Source organism: Arachis ipaensis, chromosome B9, assembly GCF_059453495.1.
Source record: "Arachis ipaensis isolate K30076 ecotype BB chromosome B9, ASM5945349v1, whole genome shotgun sequence".
In the NCBI taxonomy this organism is placed as follows: domain Eukaryota; kingdom Viridiplantae; phylum Streptophyta; class Magnoliopsida; order Fabales; family Fabaceae; genus Arachis; species Arachis ipaensis.
Genome location: NC_142444.1, coordinates 17,667,429 through 17,686,058, shown reverse-complemented (window position 1 = coordinate 17,686,058; position 18,630 = coordinate 17,667,429). Strand labels below are relative to the sequence as shown.

The window sequence follows — 18,630 nt, the reverse complement described above, 5'->3', positions numbered from 1 at the left end:
TTTATACACAAATGAACTGAAAAAGAAAATCAAAGAACAATTTCCAAATCTTTTTTTTCATTCATATTGTTAACAAATTTTGAAATGCCCATTGCATAGGAGGGTTCTTTTATCATTTTTGTTACAATCTGAGGTATTGTTGAGGATGGAGGTTGGTGGTATTCTGCGTGTGTGTGTGGAAAGGGTATCTATCCTTAAAATGGTGCATATTACTGTGATTTTTGTTTGAAGCACATAACTAATGTGACTCCAAAGTCAGAAATTTTGTTCAAAATGTCTTTTCATTTTGTCTTGTGGATTGTTTATAAAAATAATGTTTCTTGGTATTATTTATTTCGAATCATTGTGTTCCTTTTTTTTTCTCTCCGCAGATTTAAAATTAAAATAACACTTGAAGATCATAGTGGGAAGAGTATTTTCCTTCTCTTTGATCGTGAGGCATCTTATTTGCTTAAGAAATTATGTGCTGACTTGTTTACTGAGGTTCAAAGAGATGCAAGTGTATGTTCTTAGTTTTCTTTTGTGTGTTGTTCACTTTATGGGATGTGATATGTTTTATTCAAATTGTGTATTTCTTATGTATTACTTTAAAAATAGCTTATATGTGGGGATACTTATCCTCCCATATTCCAAGGGCTCATTGGAAAGAAGTTACTGCTGAAGGTTGATACCAAAGGTGCAGCACATGATACATTTTATGGCACTTTCCGAGTTAGGAGAATATGTGATAATCCCAACATTATTGCCATGTTTGAACTTCCCGATTATGATGCTGATGACGAGTCTACTCCAAAAAAGGTTACATATACATATAATTATTTTTAGATTGTGTAAATTCATGATTCATTTCTTATTTTTTTATTGTGCTGTGGTGAATTTTTGTTATGGTCTTATCTATTTTTAAACTCTTTTGGCATATGAATAGGAGCTTGATTTAGACAAATCTGTTCCCTGTGGAAAAGGGGATATTGGTATTAAGAAGGAGTCATCAAAAACTTTTATCAAAAGTGACAAAGTTGCTGGTGAGTGTTTTGGGATTTTATCTAAATCCCCAGTTCTTATAGATTTTCTGGCTGAAAAATAGCCTGCTGTTTTCGGATGGACTGAATTTGCTACATTAATTAATGGTGAAGATGTAAAATATGAGAAAATACCTAGCAATGATACTGTTAGTGATGATCTTTCTGCTGAAATGGATATATTACTTAGCTCACCAGAAAAAGAAACTCAAGTACTGTTATATAATATTTTTTTTCCTTCCTATGTGTGCTGTTTCTAAATGGATTTTGCATTCTTGAGTGAGTTTCATAGCTTTTGTTAATTTCTTTGTCATAGGAGGTGTTGTCCCACGTTCTCGATGCACCTTCCCAATATGGAGAGAAGCTTATTCATGAAAATCATGTTGTCACCTCGAATGGCAAGAGGAATTTGAATCCCCAATTTGAAGAGGCGGCTGCTGATGCAGATGGGCGTGGGTTCAAGATTCCCAAGGTTAATGGAGTTTGATTTAAGGTGTGGAATTGAGCTGATGTGTCTAGGTGTAGGTGTTTTATATAGTATATCTATAAGTATTTAGGAAGGCTTGTGATTCCAAATAGATGGAAATGTAATCATGCTGGCTGGATGCTATTTTGATTTGACTTTTTTGGATTGTGTCCAACAAATAGAATTGTTAGATATAGGGGTTTTCCTTTTGTGTTGGCTCGGGTCATGTGCCAACTAGGTCTATTCTCAACTCCTTCTTTTGTAATAGTGACTTTGCTAGGGATTGGACACATTTTCAATGTTGTAGCTTGTTTAGGTTACATACTAGGATATGTAGTCAGTTGTTGGAATCCTCCTTATCATAGGAGAGATAGCCATATGTAATTGTGTATATCACTATCAATATTTTAATAAAATGTAGCAGTTCTTATTTGTATTTGTTTATTGTTGTACAACTTTATCTTTTCATGTCAATTAGTTATTGGTGTTGATTATAATACTTTATTTTTTTCATTTTCTGCGTTATCAAAGGTATGCATGGTTATATACATTCTTTGTTGGTGTGTTTCACAAGTTCTGCTCCTAGCCACCCCCCTTTTTTTCACCTGTTGCTTATAGGAACTTAACAATGTGGATGTCTTTTTGGCAATGAATTAGGGGTAGTTCTTGCGATTTATGTTTCAACCTCTTGTTTTGTTTAGTACGAGTAACAAAGATGTCTCATAATTCTATTCGTGCTAGAGAATATAGGCGAAATTCTTTGAAAAGAAAGCGAATAGAAAGTCACCATCGAAATGTAAGAGGTCAGTTTTGAATTGACCTTCGTGATATTTTTAGTGTTTTATGCTCCAATTTTCAGTGATTTGATATCTATCGGAGTCTTTGTAATTTATTTTTGTTTTGTAATGTTTTAGAGGTCCTCGATTCCTCGATGCCTGCTCTCTCTTTGAATGATTATATGGGTAATTTTTATTGCTCTACCTATATTTTTGTAGTTAATCTTTGTGTTTCTAATAATTTATCTGTTTATTTTATATGTTTTCAATGTTTTTGTTTTTTTATTTTTTAGAAAATTTAGTTGAGGTGTCACAGAATGTTAATTAGAGTTCAAATCTTATTTTGTCAGGTATAATAATATCTTTAAGTATTTTATCCCTGTCCAATTTTATTTTTGTTAAATTATATTTTAAGTTCTTTTGATTTATATCTAATAACAGATTGGTTTATTGATTTATTATTGTTTTTTTACGTTGTTACACCTAAAAGGTTTACTTTAACTATTAGTAACGTAGAGAATTCCTAATTAAACATATGACCAGACTTCTGTACTTGGTCTCTTTTTAATTTGACAACTCAATTAATATTTGTAAAATCAAACATGATATAATAATTCTAAATATCATTTAAAATAATTATAATAATCCTAAATTGTGATAAGTTGTTATTAAATTAGCTAACATAATCGTGAAATTGTTTAGTTGTTGTTGTTTATATGGCTGAAAGTGATTAAAATAGTTAATAATTGATTCAAAGTGCACAGTTACCGAAGGTAATTAGATTAGCTAGCGTAAGCCTAACCAGTTGTCGCATATGGTTGAAATAATTAATGCCATTATAAAATTCTTTATGGAATCATTTAGATCAGCAGATAGGTTTAATTTATATAGTTTTTTCAAACGTACACAAGTACTAAATGTTATTAAATTGTTTAATTAGTGTTTATTCTTGTCTTGGACAATATGAAAAGTTTTTTGGTTATACGATTGGAATAATGTAATTAGTTAATTAATTAACTTTTCTAGCTAAATAATAGACGAGGGGTATTTGTTAAAACTTTCTTAATTTGATGTCATATTCAATAGTTGTATATTAAAAAAAAGTTTAATTATTATGTCCGTTCCTCTAATTTTTAGAAATCTTCTATGAGTTCCATATAAATATTTTTTCTTTTAGTTCTGTTTGTCAAAAAAAAAAATTTTTTTTTTAGTTTTTTCAATTATGCCTCTCTTGATAGTGATTCGGTCAATTGTATAAGGAGATGTTTACAACAAAGAATATGGTGCATGGATTCAATTAAAAGAAAAAGAAAGCCTTGACAGCCAATTAAGAAAAAATATTGTGCAATGACTCAATTAAAGTTTAAAAAAAATATAGGCACTTGGTTAAAAATTTTACAAAATTCTAAGGACCAATTGAGTCATTAACGTCTAAAAAAAATACAAAATGATTCTAATAGTAATTTAGATTATTTAATTTGAACCTTGATAGTTAGTATGAGTGATTAAAATAATGAAACAAAGTCTATTCTAATGTTAACAAAAATCAAAATGTTCTTGAATGTGCATTTAGCTTTATTTATATTTAATTAGTTGATAAATCAATGTTTAATTTTAATTGGTTTTCATAGTTTATTACATTTTTAGTGTTCAGTTTGCATGCTGATTATTAGATAAATAATTGATTTCTTATTTCATCATTAATTTTTTTTTATTTTTGGTTGTCGAATATATATTTACATAAGCTTGTGTTATTTTAAATCAAAATGGATGATATAGACCAATCAGAAATATATGATCATTCGATAAATTCATTCAGTCAAGTTGGTTCTGTTATTAATCATCCTCTGTTCTTGCAAAGTGAGATACAAGGTACGCTCTCTTTCTTAAATCATACATTATTCAAGAATAGTAAAATAGAATTCTTATTTATTTAGTGCTAAAATATTCCATTGTGCTTCTGTGATAAGATATTATTCAGTCAGTGTAAAATAGAAATAGTGTTTTGTGATATATTTTTCTGACAAAATTTAAAGGAGTCAAGTATTTAGTCTATATTATATCTGTATGCTAATGGTTTATTCATTTTATGTTGAATCTATTTCGTGTCATATAATTGAGATAAAATTCTTTTATTGTTGTGCATATTTTTTTTGACTTTATCTTTACCAGGTTGTCTTGATGTTGGTGATCCTAACTATGAATGTTCAATTTGTGGCGCATGTTTCTGGTTATTAGAACGTGTTGAAAGAGACTCTACAGTTAATCGTCCTGTTTTTACTGTTTGTTGCTCAAAAGAAAAAATTCAGTTACCTTATCTCCGAAAGCCCCGATATCTGTTATATAATTTGATTAACGGACATGATAGCAAGAGTTTGTACTTCCAAAAAAATATTTGATCTTATAACAGTATGTTTGCCTTCACGTCTCTTGGCGGTAAGGTATTGGATTCAGTGAATGATGGGAGGGGTCCACCGCAGTTTATAATAAGTGGTCAAAATTATCATCGGATTGAAAGTTTGCTCCCAGATGCTGGTCAGAAGCCTAAATTTGCGCAGTTATATATATACGACACTCAGCATGAGATAATGCATAGGCAGCGAATCTTTGGGTATGTGTGTTTGAAATTTTGTTTTTCAGTCTTTTTATTGTATTTTCCTGATGTTTTAGTGTTATTTGTATTGGAAAATAGGTTTATAGCTATGATTTGATAGTTATACTGTGTTTTGTTCCAGTTATAATGTGTTATTAGTCATTTTTTGCTAATAATGATATATCAAAATATATTACAATTGTATTCTGTGTGGTTTTTTAATATATTTTTGTGGTTAATGTATATTTGTTTTAGGCAAACATCTGAGATAGATAAAGAATTGATAACTGAGTTGTTGCAAATGATCGATACTCATAATGTTATAGCACAGTCATTTCGAAGAGTCAGAGAATTCTATCAGTGTCATCCATATGAGATTTTCTCTTTGAAGTTGTATTCGCAAAGGAAGGTTGATCAAAGAATTTACAGTGCTCCCTCTTGCGATGAAGTTGCTGCTTTGATTGTTGGAGATTTTGATTCGTCGGATCATGGTCGTGACATTATTGTTTGATCTACTGGTGGTCGGTTGCAACGTATTTATGAAACTCATGCTCTGTATTGGCCCTTACAGTATCCTCTGTTGTTTCCATATGGCAAGGATGGTTACTAGCTGAACATTGGTTATCGAGGTGAACAGCCTGGATATGTTCCTGGAAGGAGAACAAGGGTTTCCCTTAGGGAATTCATATGTTTTCGTCTCCAGATTAGGGAGCACGAAGATGGAATTATTCACAAGTGTAGGTGGTTATTTCAACAATTTGTTGTTGATTGTTTCACCATGATTAAGTCCCAGAGGTTGTATGAGATTAGAATGAAGCAAAGTACAATTAGAGGAGAAGTCCTTCAAGGAATAGAGGAGGCTATGCGTCATGGCGATGGTGAAGCTTCTTCAATTGGGCAACGAATCATTTTGCCTTCTTCATTCACTGGTGGTAAACGTTATATGTTTAACCGTTGTCAGGATGCCATGCCAATTTATAAACATTGTGGCTATCCAGATTTATTCCTCACTATTACGTGTAATCCAAATTGGCCTGAATTTCAGCGATTCACAGAGCGAGAGCGAATTCCCATCACTGATCATCCTAATATCTCTTGTCATGTGTTTCATGCCAAGTTGAAGTGCCTGCTTAGTGATCTCAAGGAAGGTGTGTTTTTTGGTCCACTTAATGCGGGTATGTTCTTTTCTCGCTTAGCATTTCAATTTTTGTCTGTTGTCTTCGGACATGTAGTTGTCTGGCTTCTTTAGGATGTTTTTATATTTTTTAGGTATGTATACTATTGAGTTCCAAAAAAGAGGTCTACCGCATGCACACATGTTACTTTGGCTTAACGGGGAAAACAACTTACAAAGTGTTGAAATTGTTGATGAATTCATCTGTGCCGAGCTACCCAATTCCCAGAAATTTCCATCTCTTTATAATGTCGTCACCAAGTACATGATCCATGGTCCCTGCGGTCAACTTAGACCGAGTTCTCCTTGCATGAAAGATGGTAAGTGCTCAAAATTTTATCCGAAAAGATTCGTTGACCAAATGAGCTTTGATGAAGATGGCTATCTAATATATAGACGTCGTAATATGGGTGTGACAGTGAAGATCAACGATGTTGATATTGATAACAGATTTGTTGTGCCCTATAATCCACTTCTGTTAATGAAATATCACGCTCACATAAATCTTGAGTTCTGTAACAAGTCAAACGTCATTAAGTATTTTTTTAAGTATGTCAATAAGGGTCCGGATCGGGTAACTGCAACTGTTGGAGAAACATATGATGTTGGTGAATCTTCTCAGGTGGTTGATGAGATCAAATAGTATTACGATTGTCGTTTTTATCACCGTCTGAATCCATGTGGAGAATTTTTGCTTATGATATTCATCATAGATGGCCGTCGGTACAGAGGTTGACTTTTCACTTGCCGAACCAGCAACATGTTGTATTCGATGATGCTGATACACTACTCATGTTTATTTGCGCAACAAAGATTTGCTGACGATGTTTACGAGTTGGATGATGGCCAATAGGCAGTTCCCGGAAGGGCGGTCTTAAACATATGTTGAATATCCAGGCAAATTTGTCTATTGTTTGAATTGCAGGGAGTGGAAGCCAAGACAGAGGGGATTCTCAATTGGAAGATTGAGTTTCACTCATCCCTCATCTGGTGAACTTTTCTACATGCGGATGCTTTTGAATGTGCAGAGAGGTTGTAATAGTTTTCGAAGTATAAGAACTGTGAATGGTGTTACTTATGATACATTTCAAGAGGCATGTTCCACCATGGGATTCTTGATAGATGATAAGGAGTATGTTTCTGCTATTAAGGAAGTCGCTGAGTTAGCGTCAGCTGCACAGCTAAGGAGGCTTTTTGTGATGTTGTTGCTATCTGGTTCCATGGGAAGACCTCTGTCAGTTTGGGATCAAACTTGGGCTTATTTGTCTGATGATATTCTTTATCGCAGAAGACATGAGCTGCAATATCCTGGTAGGAATTTTGTTCATGATGAATTTATTATATGACAGGCAAGCACACACGCACGCACACAGTATAGAAATGATATTATGGTACTAATATTTATTAATTATCGTTAAACGTAGATCTAACGATGAGTAAGGATGAGTTGCAAACATTTTGTTTGTTGGAGATTGAGAAACTATTGCAGAGTAATGGAAAATCATTGAGAAATTATGCTGGCATGCCGGTTCCTAATAACTCTTTAGTCTCTCAATTTAGCAATTTGATGCTGTTGCGTGAGTTGCAGTATGATATTGTTTTTTTGACTCATGAGCACGATGCAAATATCTTAAAGTTAAATGAAGAACAGAGGGTGGTCTACGATAAAATTATTGATTGTGTTTCGAATAAGAGGCACGGATTCTTTTTTGTGTACGGGTTTGGTGGCACTGGAAAAACTTTTTTACACAGAGTTTTGCCAGCTAGATTGCGATCTGAGAAAAAGATTGTTATAAACGTTACTTCTAGTGGTATTGCTTCTCTGTTGTTACCTGGTGGTAAGACGGCGCATTCTATGTTCAATATTCCTGTTGAGTTGACTGAAGACACTATTTGTCGGATTAAGAAAGATAGTCCAAAAGCTAAGGTATTCCGATTGGCCGATTTGATTATTTGGGATGAGGCACCGATGACTAACAAATTAGCATTTGAAGCGCTCGATAGGACGTTGCGTGATATAATGGTTTCGGTCTCTGATAGGAATAAAGATTTACCTTTTGGTGGGAAGGTGGTCGTTCTTGGTGGTGATTTCAGGCAGGTCTTGCCAGTTATTCCAGAAGGTTCTCGTGCTGAGATTGTGATGGCTTCCATAAATTCTTCTGTCCTCTGGAAATACTGCGAAGTTTTATGACTGACAAAAAATATGAGGTTAGCAAGTGGATTGGAACAATCAACTGCTTAGGAGTTAAGGTCGTTTTCAGATTGGATACTTCAAATTGGTGAAGGTCGATGTGGAACTCTTGTCAATGATAAACTTTTTGTTGATATTCCTTCTGATCTAATCATTCCTGTTTTGGAAAATCTAGTGGAAGATATTGTAAATACAATCTATCCGAATTTGGTTTAGAATTTTCGTGTTCCAAGCTTTTTCCAGGATAGGGCAATATTGGCTCCGACTGTTGAGAATGTTGAAGAGATAAACAATTATATAGTTGACTTGTTGCCTGGTGAGGAGAAAAATTATCTCAGTGCTGATTCGATATGTGGTAGTGATGCCTATTCTGATGTTGATATTGATTGGATAAATGTTAAATTCTTGAATCATATTAGGTGTTCTGGTCTACCTAATTATTCGTTGAAGTTGAAAATAGGCGTGCCTATTATTTTGTTGAGGAATATTGATCCAGCTGGGGGTTTGTGTAATGGGACTCGACTTGTTGTGCGAGATCTAGGGACAAATGTGATCGGTGCGGATATTACTTCTGGTAGCAATGTTGGGGATAAAGTTTTTATCACCAGAATGAATTTGATTCCCAATGATACGGTTATACCGTTTAAATTCCAACGCCGTCAATTCCCAGTTTCTTTGTCGTTTGCAATGACAATCAACAAAAGCCAAGGTCAGACATTATCAACAGTCGGTTTGTTCTTGCGTCGTCCTGTGTTTTGTCACGGTCAACTTTATGTAGCTCTTTCCCGAGTTAGGAATAGAAATAGTCTTACGATTTTACTTTGTGATGAAGGATTAGTTGATCCTACCAGGACTGAAAACGTTGTATTTAAGGAAGTTTTTAATAAGATATAATGTATTTTTTTTCTATATTTTCCAATCTTATCTGTGTAATTTATATTTTTATTTTGGTCTACGTTTTCTTTAGAGAGGGACATCTTCTTTGGGGTATGTCTAGAATCGTCTCAACCATTTTGTGTGCACTAGATGCACCATTTTTTATGAACCATTAGATTCTATTAAATGAAAATTAAAGGATGTTATGAAAGAAGAGTATTCATACACTTTATAAATATAGAATATATTAGTATATATATACATTAACACCATTTTAATACATAATATTTTTAAAATGGCGAGTATAATCTTTTACTTTAAAATGAATATAAAACATATCAATACATATAAAAATATTTTTCATAAATTAATTATTATACTATACTATTTTTAATAACATAATGTAAGAAATTAAATTATTTTACATTATTTTACATTATTAAATTATATTTCTCATGGCCACTGTCACTCTTCGAGGCCTCATTCTCGCTTCTTTGATTCTCCGATGACGTACCATAACTCTTGTCTGAGCCCTATGCACTTTCGCTCTGGCGGCCGGGGCTTCCAAAGCCCGCCACGTCGCTCTCCCAATAGGACTGTAGGTTTCAACCCAGTCGGCCCCGGCGACGGGTTTGGACCGATGAATGGTGACGGTTATGGAGAATACTGGTTCAACACTTACCAGGCTTCTCCTCTGTAGCTGTCTGGTCAAAAAGCGACGATTTCGAGGAGTTTCGCCCGGTGAGGTGCTATACTTTTCACTGTGATTTGGATCTTGGTTGCCCCTCTCCTATTTTGATTTTTATCCTTTCTTACATTTTTTCGGTTCTTTTGAGCATAAGCGGTCATGCTGAAATATATATTTTTGTTATTTCTAAAATATATATTTAAGTAATATATATTATTAGTAGTAACTTTTTTATAATTTCATATATCAATTTTCCTTGGCACCTATTTACATAATTTGTAAGAAATAAGAAAATACAAGTTAGAATATACTTCTCTAATCATTAACAATAGCATACACGTGTTTTCATCTCCGATGTGGAGAGCTCTCTGCGTTTCAGGCCCGCACACATCCAAGGTGGACGTTCTCCTCCAGCGTGGCTTCTCCTCAGGAAGGGTGCATGTGCTCCTCTCTGCTTTCGCCGTCAACTATCTTTTCTCGCGATTCCTTCACGCAAGCTCCCTTTTTCACGGATTTGGTTGATCAGGTAATCATCAAATCGAACCCTAGCCCCTTTGTCTTCATCTCCTAATTTCCTTTCCTCTGCCCTACCAAACGTTGTCTACAGCCTCTGTTTCTTGGGACTTTGCTTCCCCGTCGTTCATCACAGGTTAGGGATTTTCCCATAGAGTCTCAAATTGAAGATCTGCAATCAATCAATCAGGTACACTCTTCTGGTCCCTTTAGTTCCAAACTTGTTTTCCTCTTTGTCATTTTTCTTTTCCTTCATTGTGTATATCCTTGTGATCAAATTTCGTATCTCTTACACTGTTAATCCAGGTTTTACTGTCTAGGGTTTGTGAATCTGCTAATTTACGAATTATCTATCTGGCTTCGTATGTTTCTGGGTTCGTGTTCTCTTTTACATTCTTTGGAAGTTGCTGTTAATTTGAATATGGTCTACGAATTGGATTCATCTTCTTCATTTCATTGTTTGCAATTTGGTGTTAATTTGATTATCATTTCTCTTTTTGCTAGCGTTTGAATTTTTTGTTGCATGTGGTTTGTCTATTTTATCAATTTTTTGGATTTTATAATGATTATAAAGATGAAATTTATACTTATGTTTTCTTATATTTATGGATCATGGGTTTGGTTTTGTGAATCATTGTCTAGGTATGGGATTTCTACCTAATCTACTTCCTCAGTGGTGATGTGATTGCCAGAGTTTTCTAGTAAAGTGAGTTTATAGATCCACCCTCTCCTATTCGAGTTTTGCATTCCCATTTCCATTCTCATTCAATAATCCATTTGAATTGTTTGTTATATTGTTTAATTTTATTTTTATATTTTTTTAATAAAAACTATTTTATATTTTATCTCTTGTATTTCATAGACATAAAGTTGTTTGTGCTGAATTTAATAGCTTCATTGAGAAAAGAATGGGTGTTGTGACACCAAGATGGCATCACGGTCCTGTGTTATCTTCCCTTGAAAATGTCTTCTGCACACATAATGATGTTCTGTCATATATTCTTCACTGAAAATTTGGAAATCCTTATCAACATATGGGGTTTCTATCTAATCTATTTCATGAGTGGTGATGTGATTGACAGGAATTGATTGATAGTTTTTTGGTCATTTATTTGCATTTTGATGAAACCTTTGGTTAGTCAACTCAATTGCATTTCATTTTTTATTGGTTATGAATCCAATTTTTTTTGTTCATATTCAAGAAATCCCTTAACTTCACATAAAGTGAATTGCCGGTTGCATGTGGCTTATGTGAATCATTATCAAAGTATGGGGTTTGTACCTAATCTATTGTATGAGTGGTGATGTGATTGAAAGAAATTGATTGATAGTTTCTTGGTCATTTATTTAATTTTTCATTTGATGAAATCTTCAGTTATTCACTCAATTGCATTTCATTTTTTTCTTGCTTATGTGAAAATTATTTTATATTTCAGCTGTTGCATAGACATAAAGCTGTTTGCCCTGCGTTTAATAGCTTCATTGAGAAAAGAATGGGCTTTGTGACACTAAGATGGCATCATGGTACTGTTTGTCTAACTAGCAAATCCCCTCCTTCAAAGAGAAATCCATGGAGCAGGTTATCTTCCCTTGAAAATGTCTTCTGCACACCTAATCATGTTCTACCATATATTCTTCATTGAAAATGTGGGAGTCCTTATCAAGGTATGGAGTTTCTATCTAATCTATTTCATGAGTGGTGATGTGATTGACAGAAATTGACCGATAGGTTCTTGGTCATTTCTTTGCATTTTGATGAAACCTTTGGTTAGTCAACTTAATTGCATTATTTTTTAATTGGTTATGCAAAAACTATTGTATATTTCACCTCTTGCATAAAACTACAGCTGTTGGCCTGAATTTAAGAGCTTCATTGAGAAAGGAATAGGCTTGTGCCACTAAAATGGCATCATGGTACTGTTTGTCTAACTAGCAAATTCCTTCTTCCTAAGAGAAATCCATCCAACAGGTTATCTTCCCTTGAAAATGTCCTCTGGACGCATAATCATGTTGTGCCATATATTCTTCATTGTAAATGTGGGAATCATTATCAAGGTATGGGGTTTCTATCTAATCTATTTTATGAGTGTTGATGTGATTGACAGGATTTTATTGATGTGTGCCTATAATTTTTTTCACATTCATTTGCTGTTTAGAACCTATGTTTACCTAATACATTTACCAACTCTCATTGCCATGAGTAGAATCAGTATTTGGGGTAGTTGATGACTGTCTTCCTTATGGTCTAATGATATGTAGGTGCACTGTATTAGGCATTGTGTGATATCTTCTTTTTTGGTCCCTATTCCTTGAATTCTTCAAACTTTGACTGGTTTTTTTTGTTTTTTTTTATTTTTTATCAGATTTTCATCGTGCGATTAGTTCTCCCTATGCCATTGAATGGAGATGCATATGGACTGGGGTTTTCTTTTCCCTCCATTTCCATGTTCAATTTAAATTAAAAAAGATGAGTCTTATGCCCTGAATTTTTTCTATAAAAGGATGGTTGGTGAACCACATTCAATGCACAGGCATTCTGTTGTCTTTTATTTTCTCCTAGGCTGTGTTTATTCCACATATTCTGTGTTTATATCTTCATCTATTTGATATGATTTCTAAGATGCATCCTCCTAGAGAGGCTTGGAGGCTGAAAGTTAGGGTTCTAAGGCTTTGGGTTGTGCCCTCTTTTGGTAACTATGAGGTTCCTAACTCAATAGAGATGATTCTCCTGATGAGCATGTTAGTCCCTATTAGCTACTGTTTTAAATATGGTGTTAGTTGTTCTTTTTAAGTTTTCAACTTAAAATTATGTTTTTCACTAATCTGATTTTGTTTTTTTGTTGCATTTTCAGTGTGAAAAAATTCAAGCTACAGTTAAGAAATAACTTCTTAATAGGTTTAGGGATCATATAGTTGAAGGTCAAGTTTATAGAATGGCATACTTTACTATTGTGTCAAATTATGGTAGTTATAGAGCAACTTCTCATGAATTCAAATTGGTTTTCCTTCATCGGACCACTGTTGTAGCTGTTGATGAAGATGTTATCCCAAAGACTTGTTTCAACCTATTTCCTTTTTCTAACCTGCTGAACATGACCCAAGATTATGATTTTTTGGTTGGTATATATATCATTGTGCTATTCTTTTATTCAAGTTTTTTTAATGAATTGTTTGAATATTTAATAGGTTGTGTTTATTTAGAACAAATGTCATTGGTCTTTTAACTTTGGTGGGAGAAGAAAAAGAATATGCAAAAGAGGGGAAATCGTGATGTCTAATATTTTATTTTTGTTATTTTAATATTTAGGCCAAATTCTAATTTGATGTCTAATATTTTAAATATTTTATTTTAGTCAAAATAATTTTGGATGACTTAATATTATTTCACTCTTAAATTTGATACAAATTCTTTGTATTAGAAAAGCATAATAAGCAAAAGTTTTTTGTAATGCTTTTTTTTTTTCTGTACAAGATATCTCAAACAAGTAACCATCAATCATCAGTACTCCAAAATCAACTAAATTGTGAGTACTCTGGGCAACTTGATAGTTCCTGGAATATGATGTGGTTTCATATTCGGTGTGGAGAGCTCTCCGCATTTCTGGCTCGCACACATCCAAGGTGGACGTTCTCCTCCAGCGTGGCTTCTCCTCAGGAAGGGTATAGCTACTCCTTTCTGCTTTCGCCCTCTGCTGTCTTTTCTTACGATTCCTTCACGCAAGCTCCCTTTTTCATATATTTTGTTTTTATGTATTTCATATTTAATTGTTTCAAAATAAAAGATTCTATTACTATTTAAAAGATTTTGTATTATAGAATTATTATTTAAAGTACTTAATTATGCACTAAAATGTTATGTATTTATTAGAGTCTATCAATGTTCTTCTTTTATATTAACCTTTGATTTCTATGTAATATAATCTAATGGTCTATACAAATATGGCATATTCTATAAGTACATATTGTTGTGCTCATTTAAGACATACCCTCTTCTTTAGTGAATAGAATTGATGGTTCATATTTTCATATTTTACTTTGATTTCTTTTCTTCGTTTAAAAAGTCATTTTTTAAATACAATTATTTTATCTAATATCAAAAAGTTACTTGACTATGTCTTTTCGAAAATATTAAATTTTATTAAAAAACTTGATTATTTACTTTTTTAAATTTAATATTGTTTTTTTTAAAAAAAATATATTGTTAATATTTTAAATTTAGTTTTTGTGAATTTATCCAGATCTCAATTGATTTTGTTTTTTTTTTTTTGTTACTTAAAACGTATCTCTTTTAACAGATGAACTAGATTTTTGTTTCTTAAAAAAATCAATTCAAATTGTTTTTTTTAATACATTGAATTTGCATAAAATTAAAAAATTAAATATCTAAAAGTATTGATAATTTTTTTTACTATGAGTCTAAAAACACTTGGTTGCAGGATTTTGTTTTTATTAATATAATCATCTCAATTGAACCATAAGCGTAATTAAATTGACATAATCTGAGTTATTCTAATTTTTTTTTACCAAATTCATCAGTTTCACTTGATTAGGGAACCCTAAAACACGTTACTATCTCACCCCATCTCCTCCATCCCTAACCCAATCTCCATCCCACGCACCATGTCCGCACCCCCATCCTCAGTTGAGGGTTCGGCTTCTCTCCTCGACTTTGGCCACATGCACAGAAGCTATAGGTATCTCTGCGATTCCATTCGATCCCACCATGAGGGTCTTGTTCTATTTGTCGCGTCTGTCCCTTCTCCCCAACGTGCCTCTATCTCTCTGTCTCTATCATACCTCATTCTCCATCTCGATTTCTCCGTTTTGGATAGCACAGGTTGCCACCGGTGTTCAGGAGGTATATGTGGGCTATTGTTCCATTCTCCTACTTTTCAATCTCTTCCTCGATTCCTTCTCCAGTTTCATTTTTTGTGTGTGTAAATTGTTATTTTTCTCTGGATTCATCCTTTAATTTTGAATTGTTTGGTTTCTGATTTAATCATCGTGATTGTTACTTGTTTTTGTAAATCAATGGTTCTCTTCTATGCTTGTGCTCTTGGTGTTTGTGTGAAATAATTTTCTTGTTCGGGGGTTTGCTCATTATAAATTATATAATTTTCTTTGTGCTATTGGACTGAAGTTAACTGTAGTGGTAGGTATAGTTGACTGATCAAATTTTGTTTTGCTTTATTGTGAATTGTCAAATCAACTATATGTGTTAGGTATTTGGTAATTTGGAAGAGGGCTCTTCTCATACTGTTTTTGCTCTTTTCCCATGAGTATTTGGTTACTTGTGATATCTTCCTAAATGATGTGTGTAGCCATATCAATCTATATATGCCTATTAGTCTATCTCTGTCCCATATGTGAAGCTTACATTGTAAGCTTTAGTGTCTGTTAACTTCAGGAATTTATAACTCCAACTCATCTGTTTATCTTCTCATCTTAGTTCTGAATTTTTCTCTCTATATTTTCTGCTTTTGGTGTTCTTATTCTATATATGTTGGGAATGAATAACCGTGTTGATCTGGTGGAGAAAATCACTCCGTGGAGAGAATCATGGAAAGTGCATGTTAAAGTTGTGAAGTTGTGGTACCACAAGAATCCTGCTTTGGATCCTTCTCAAAATCTGTTGCATATGGTGTTAATGGATGAGAAGGTCAGTTTTATTTGATGTTAGGATTTCTTTAAGTTGTTGCAACTTTTTTTTTTAAATATGCAGAAGGAATTTTTTATTTTGTTGCAAAGTGATATATTTTTGTTGTTTTATTTTTTTAATCAAATGTTTTTATGGTGTTTGGATACCTAAATAAGTTAAATAACTTGAAATATGAAGCATATTTTTTTTTTCAACTACAGTTACACAAGATCCAAGCAACCATTAGAGATAAGCTTATACCAAATTTTGCTGTGTCTCTAACTGAGGGAGAGGTGTACTTGATGACCCATTTTACGGTTGTACCAAACACTGGTTTGAACAGAGCGGTGAAACATCGGTTCAGACTTTTGTTCCAATACAAGACCTCTGTTGTTTCTGTGGTATCTATAAGGATACCTCATTCGGGTTTGTGTTTTACATCAATAGATGAAATTGATCAAAGGACAAAGGACGACGATTTCCTCATTGGTTCGTACAACTTTCTTGCTCTTCCCTCTTAGAAACATAGTATTTTGTTTTAAAAAATGTGGTTTCTGATTCAAATTTGTATATGTTTCAATCTAATTATTAGATTTTGTTGGGATCATTACTGGTGTTCGAAAAGAAAGAGATGTAGCATCATATGGCAAGATGATCAAAGCAGTTGTGCTCGAAGTTTTTTCTGATGGGTATTGTCTCTCTCATTTTCTCCCATATCATTAGTTATCTTCTATTAATTCTATTTTTTGTTGCAGTTTTTTGTAACGCTAAATATATAGTTAGATTCTTTTGATCTGTTGAAACTTATTTGTTCAGCAAAAAGGTACAATGCAATGTGTTTGGAAATGCTTGTGATCTGTTGGAATATGATAACTTACAAAAATATCCAAGATCTCTGCTGATTGTTCTCGAGTCTTTTAAAATCAAAGCAATTGAAGGTTAGTTTGAGACATATTCAGTGAATTTTTAATCTAATAGTTGCTTTTCTGTTTTTTGCCCTTTTAATTTAGATATGGTTTAAGTTTAATAGAATAGAATTCTTGCATGCAGGTGGGGTAATGCTGCAGAATGTGATGAATGTCTCTAGGTTATTCATTAATCCTGACATTCCTGAGTCTGTTGAGTTCCTGAGTAGGTTAGTTGTGATAAAAAAAAGTGTTAAGGTAGAACCTGGTATGCTTATTTTGGTTGTATTCGTGTATATGTTTTGTATTATGAGGATTAGTTATTGTATCTTGTATGTAGATTTAGTGTTGCCAGTTATGGGTTCTCAAGACTTGTGACCAATGAGCTTGGATACTTAGTTTCTAAAGTTGATGGTGATTTTTTCAATCCCAAGGAGATCAGTAATATTCAAGATCTTTGTGCAGATAACGGGGTACTATTTAAGATTCACAAGCTCTCCATTTAATATTTAAACTTCAATTTATTAAACATGTGTGTCGATTTTCGAAATCTGGTTTGTTAAATCATTTCTATAGTATATCATTGTTTTTAAAATTTTATAGGATGGTCATTACTTCGTTATTGGGACAATTAAGGAAGTTATGGATGAACCAGATTGGTGGTACTACTCATGTGTATGTGGTCATGTTGTTGTCGAGCATGAGGATCTCTACCTTTTTGATGCTTGTGGTTCATGTATTGAACATGTTATGGTCAAGTAAGGTTCATATGTAACTCTATTATGGAATAGATTAAGTATGAATCTTTTGGATTTTTTGTTAGTTCTTTGTTATGCACATCTCTGTCTATTGTTAAACAGATTTCTTGGTTTTAGTTCTTATTCTTGGTTGTTAATTATGTTAGATATGGGATTCGGGTAAAGATTCACCATGGTGGGTGTGCTGTTTTGTTTGTTCTGCTTGATAATGCGGCAACAAAACTATTTGGAAAAACCTGTTCTGAAGCATTTCTCAGGATAGAAGAAGAATTTCCTGTTGATCCTAATGTGTTTGCAGTGTGAACTCTTTCATAGCGAACCTCATTTAATCTTTACTAATTTTTTTTTGGTTTTCAAGTTTCTTGATATTTTTATATTGATCTTCGAAGGTCCGTCAGTCATATTCTCCACATATGTTTGATGATATTGTTGGAGAGGAGAAAATTTTCAAGGTTGAAATTAATTCTGCAGTTGATCGAGATTACTCCGGGTGCTTTAAAATTGTAAATGTCTTTAGTCATAATCCGGAACTAGCTACAACTAATGATTATATCAATGTATGATTCCTCACCCTATGTTATAACATGTTCATGCAATTTTTTTTCCTTTTTTTCTGAATCTATGCATCGGATACTTATTCTAACCAACTTATCCCAAGCAAGGCTTCACGGTCCCATTTTTCCACCAATCTATGACACCTATTTGAAGTATGCAACTGGGGAAGATTACAAGACTCAAGTAGTGTATGATAATTGTATTCAATATGAAACTATTGAAGATATTATTACTGATCTTATTTCACCCAATCACTGCTATTCTGATGCTGAGAACGTATATTTTTTTCCTCATTTGCAATAAAATCTCTTAGATCATTCATTTTTGTTATTCTTGTTATATCATACGCTGAAAAGTTAGTAAATGATAGTTTTGTAAATTATTTGAAATTTGAAATGCTGTAATAATTTTTTCTTTGCTGGCAGAGTGGTTTCGTTTTTATTTTGGGAATTATATCATCTGTTTTGAAGAATCATAA

At 33.1% G+C, this 18,630-nt stretch overlaps 3 protein-coding genes and 1 pseudogene across 3 annotated transcripts; all 4 read left to right on the top strand.

Moving 5' to 3' along the window:
- The first annotated feature begins 747 nt into the window (after window positions 1–747).
- LOC148543898 (uncharacterized) lies at window positions 748–1,506 on the top strand. Its single transcript, XM_088498356.1, has 4 exons — window positions 748–798; window positions 926–1,022; window positions 1,134–1,231; window positions 1,336–1,506. The coding sequence occupies exons 1-4, from the start codon at window positions 748–750 to the stop codon at window positions 1,504–1,506; spliced, it is 417 nt and encodes a 138-aa protein (XP_088354482.1).
- A 2,521-nt stretch (window positions 1,507–4,027) lies between these two features.
- LOC148543897 (uncharacterized) lies at window positions 4,028–6,671 on the top strand. The gene is made up of 6 exons (XM_088498762.1): window positions 4,028–4,133; window positions 4,434–4,543; window positions 4,703–4,872; window positions 5,110–5,359; window positions 5,465–6,029; window positions 6,124–6,671. The coding sequence occupies exons 1-6, from the start codon at window positions 4,028–4,030 to the stop codon at window positions 6,669–6,671; spliced, it is 1,749 nt and encodes a 582-aa protein (XP_088354888.1).
- A 35-nt stretch (window positions 6,672–6,706) lies between these two features.
- Window positions 6,707–11,306, top strand: LOC110266773 (uncharacterized). The gene is made up of 10 exons (XM_021111779.2): window positions 6,707–6,822; window positions 6,954–7,339; window positions 7,453–8,165; window positions 8,271–8,405; window positions 8,463–8,928; window positions 9,781–9,836; window positions 10,163–10,309; window positions 10,391–10,486; window positions 10,603–10,658; window positions 11,189–11,306. Exons 1-10 carry the CDS (start codon window positions 6,707–6,709, stop codon window positions 11,304–11,306), a joined length of 2,289 nt encoding a protein of 762 aa, XP_020967438.2.
- A 4,490-nt stretch (window positions 11,307–15,796) lies between these two features.
- On the top strand, window positions 15,797–18,630 carry LOC107615091 (uncharacterized; annotated as a pseudogene).

Bases quoted from the DNA above. Each gene is read 5' to 3' on its own strand.
- LOC148543897 (XM_088498762.1), top strand. From the start codon at position 4,028: ATGGATGATATAGACCAATCAGAAATATATGATCATTCGATAAATTCA. The intron at 4,134-4,433 runs GTACGCTCTCTT...TATCTTTACCAG, and splicing joins CTTGCAAAGTGAGATACAAG to GTTGTCTTGATGTTGGTGAT. The intron at 4,544-4,702 runs GTTTGTTGCTCA...CTTGGCGGTAAG, and splicing joins TTAATCGTCCTGTTTTTACT to GTATTGGATTCAGTGAATGA.
- LOC148543898 (XM_088498356.1), top strand. From the start codon at position 748: ATGTTTGAACTTCCCGATTATGATGCTGATGACGAGTCTACTCCAAAA. The intron at 799-925 runs GTTACATATACA...GCATATGAATAG, and splicing joins ACGAGTCTACTCCAAAAAAG to GAGCTTGATTTAGACAAATC. The intron at 1,023-1,133 runs GTGAGTGTTTTG...TTAATGGTGAAG, and splicing joins CAAAAGTGACAAAGTTGCTG to ATGTAAAATATGAGAAAATA.
- LOC110266773 (XM_021111779.2), top strand. From the start codon at position 6,707: ATGTGGAGAATTTTTGCTTATGATATTCATCATAGATGGCCGTCGGTA. The intron at 10,310-10,390 runs GTAATCATCAAA...CGTTGTCTACAG, and splicing joins TCACGGATTTGGTTGATCAG to CCTCTGTTTCTTGGGACTTT. The intron at 10,487-10,602 runs GTACACTCTTCT...CTGTTAATCCAG, and splicing joins ATCTGCAATCAATCAATCAG to GTTTTACTGTCTAGGGTTTG.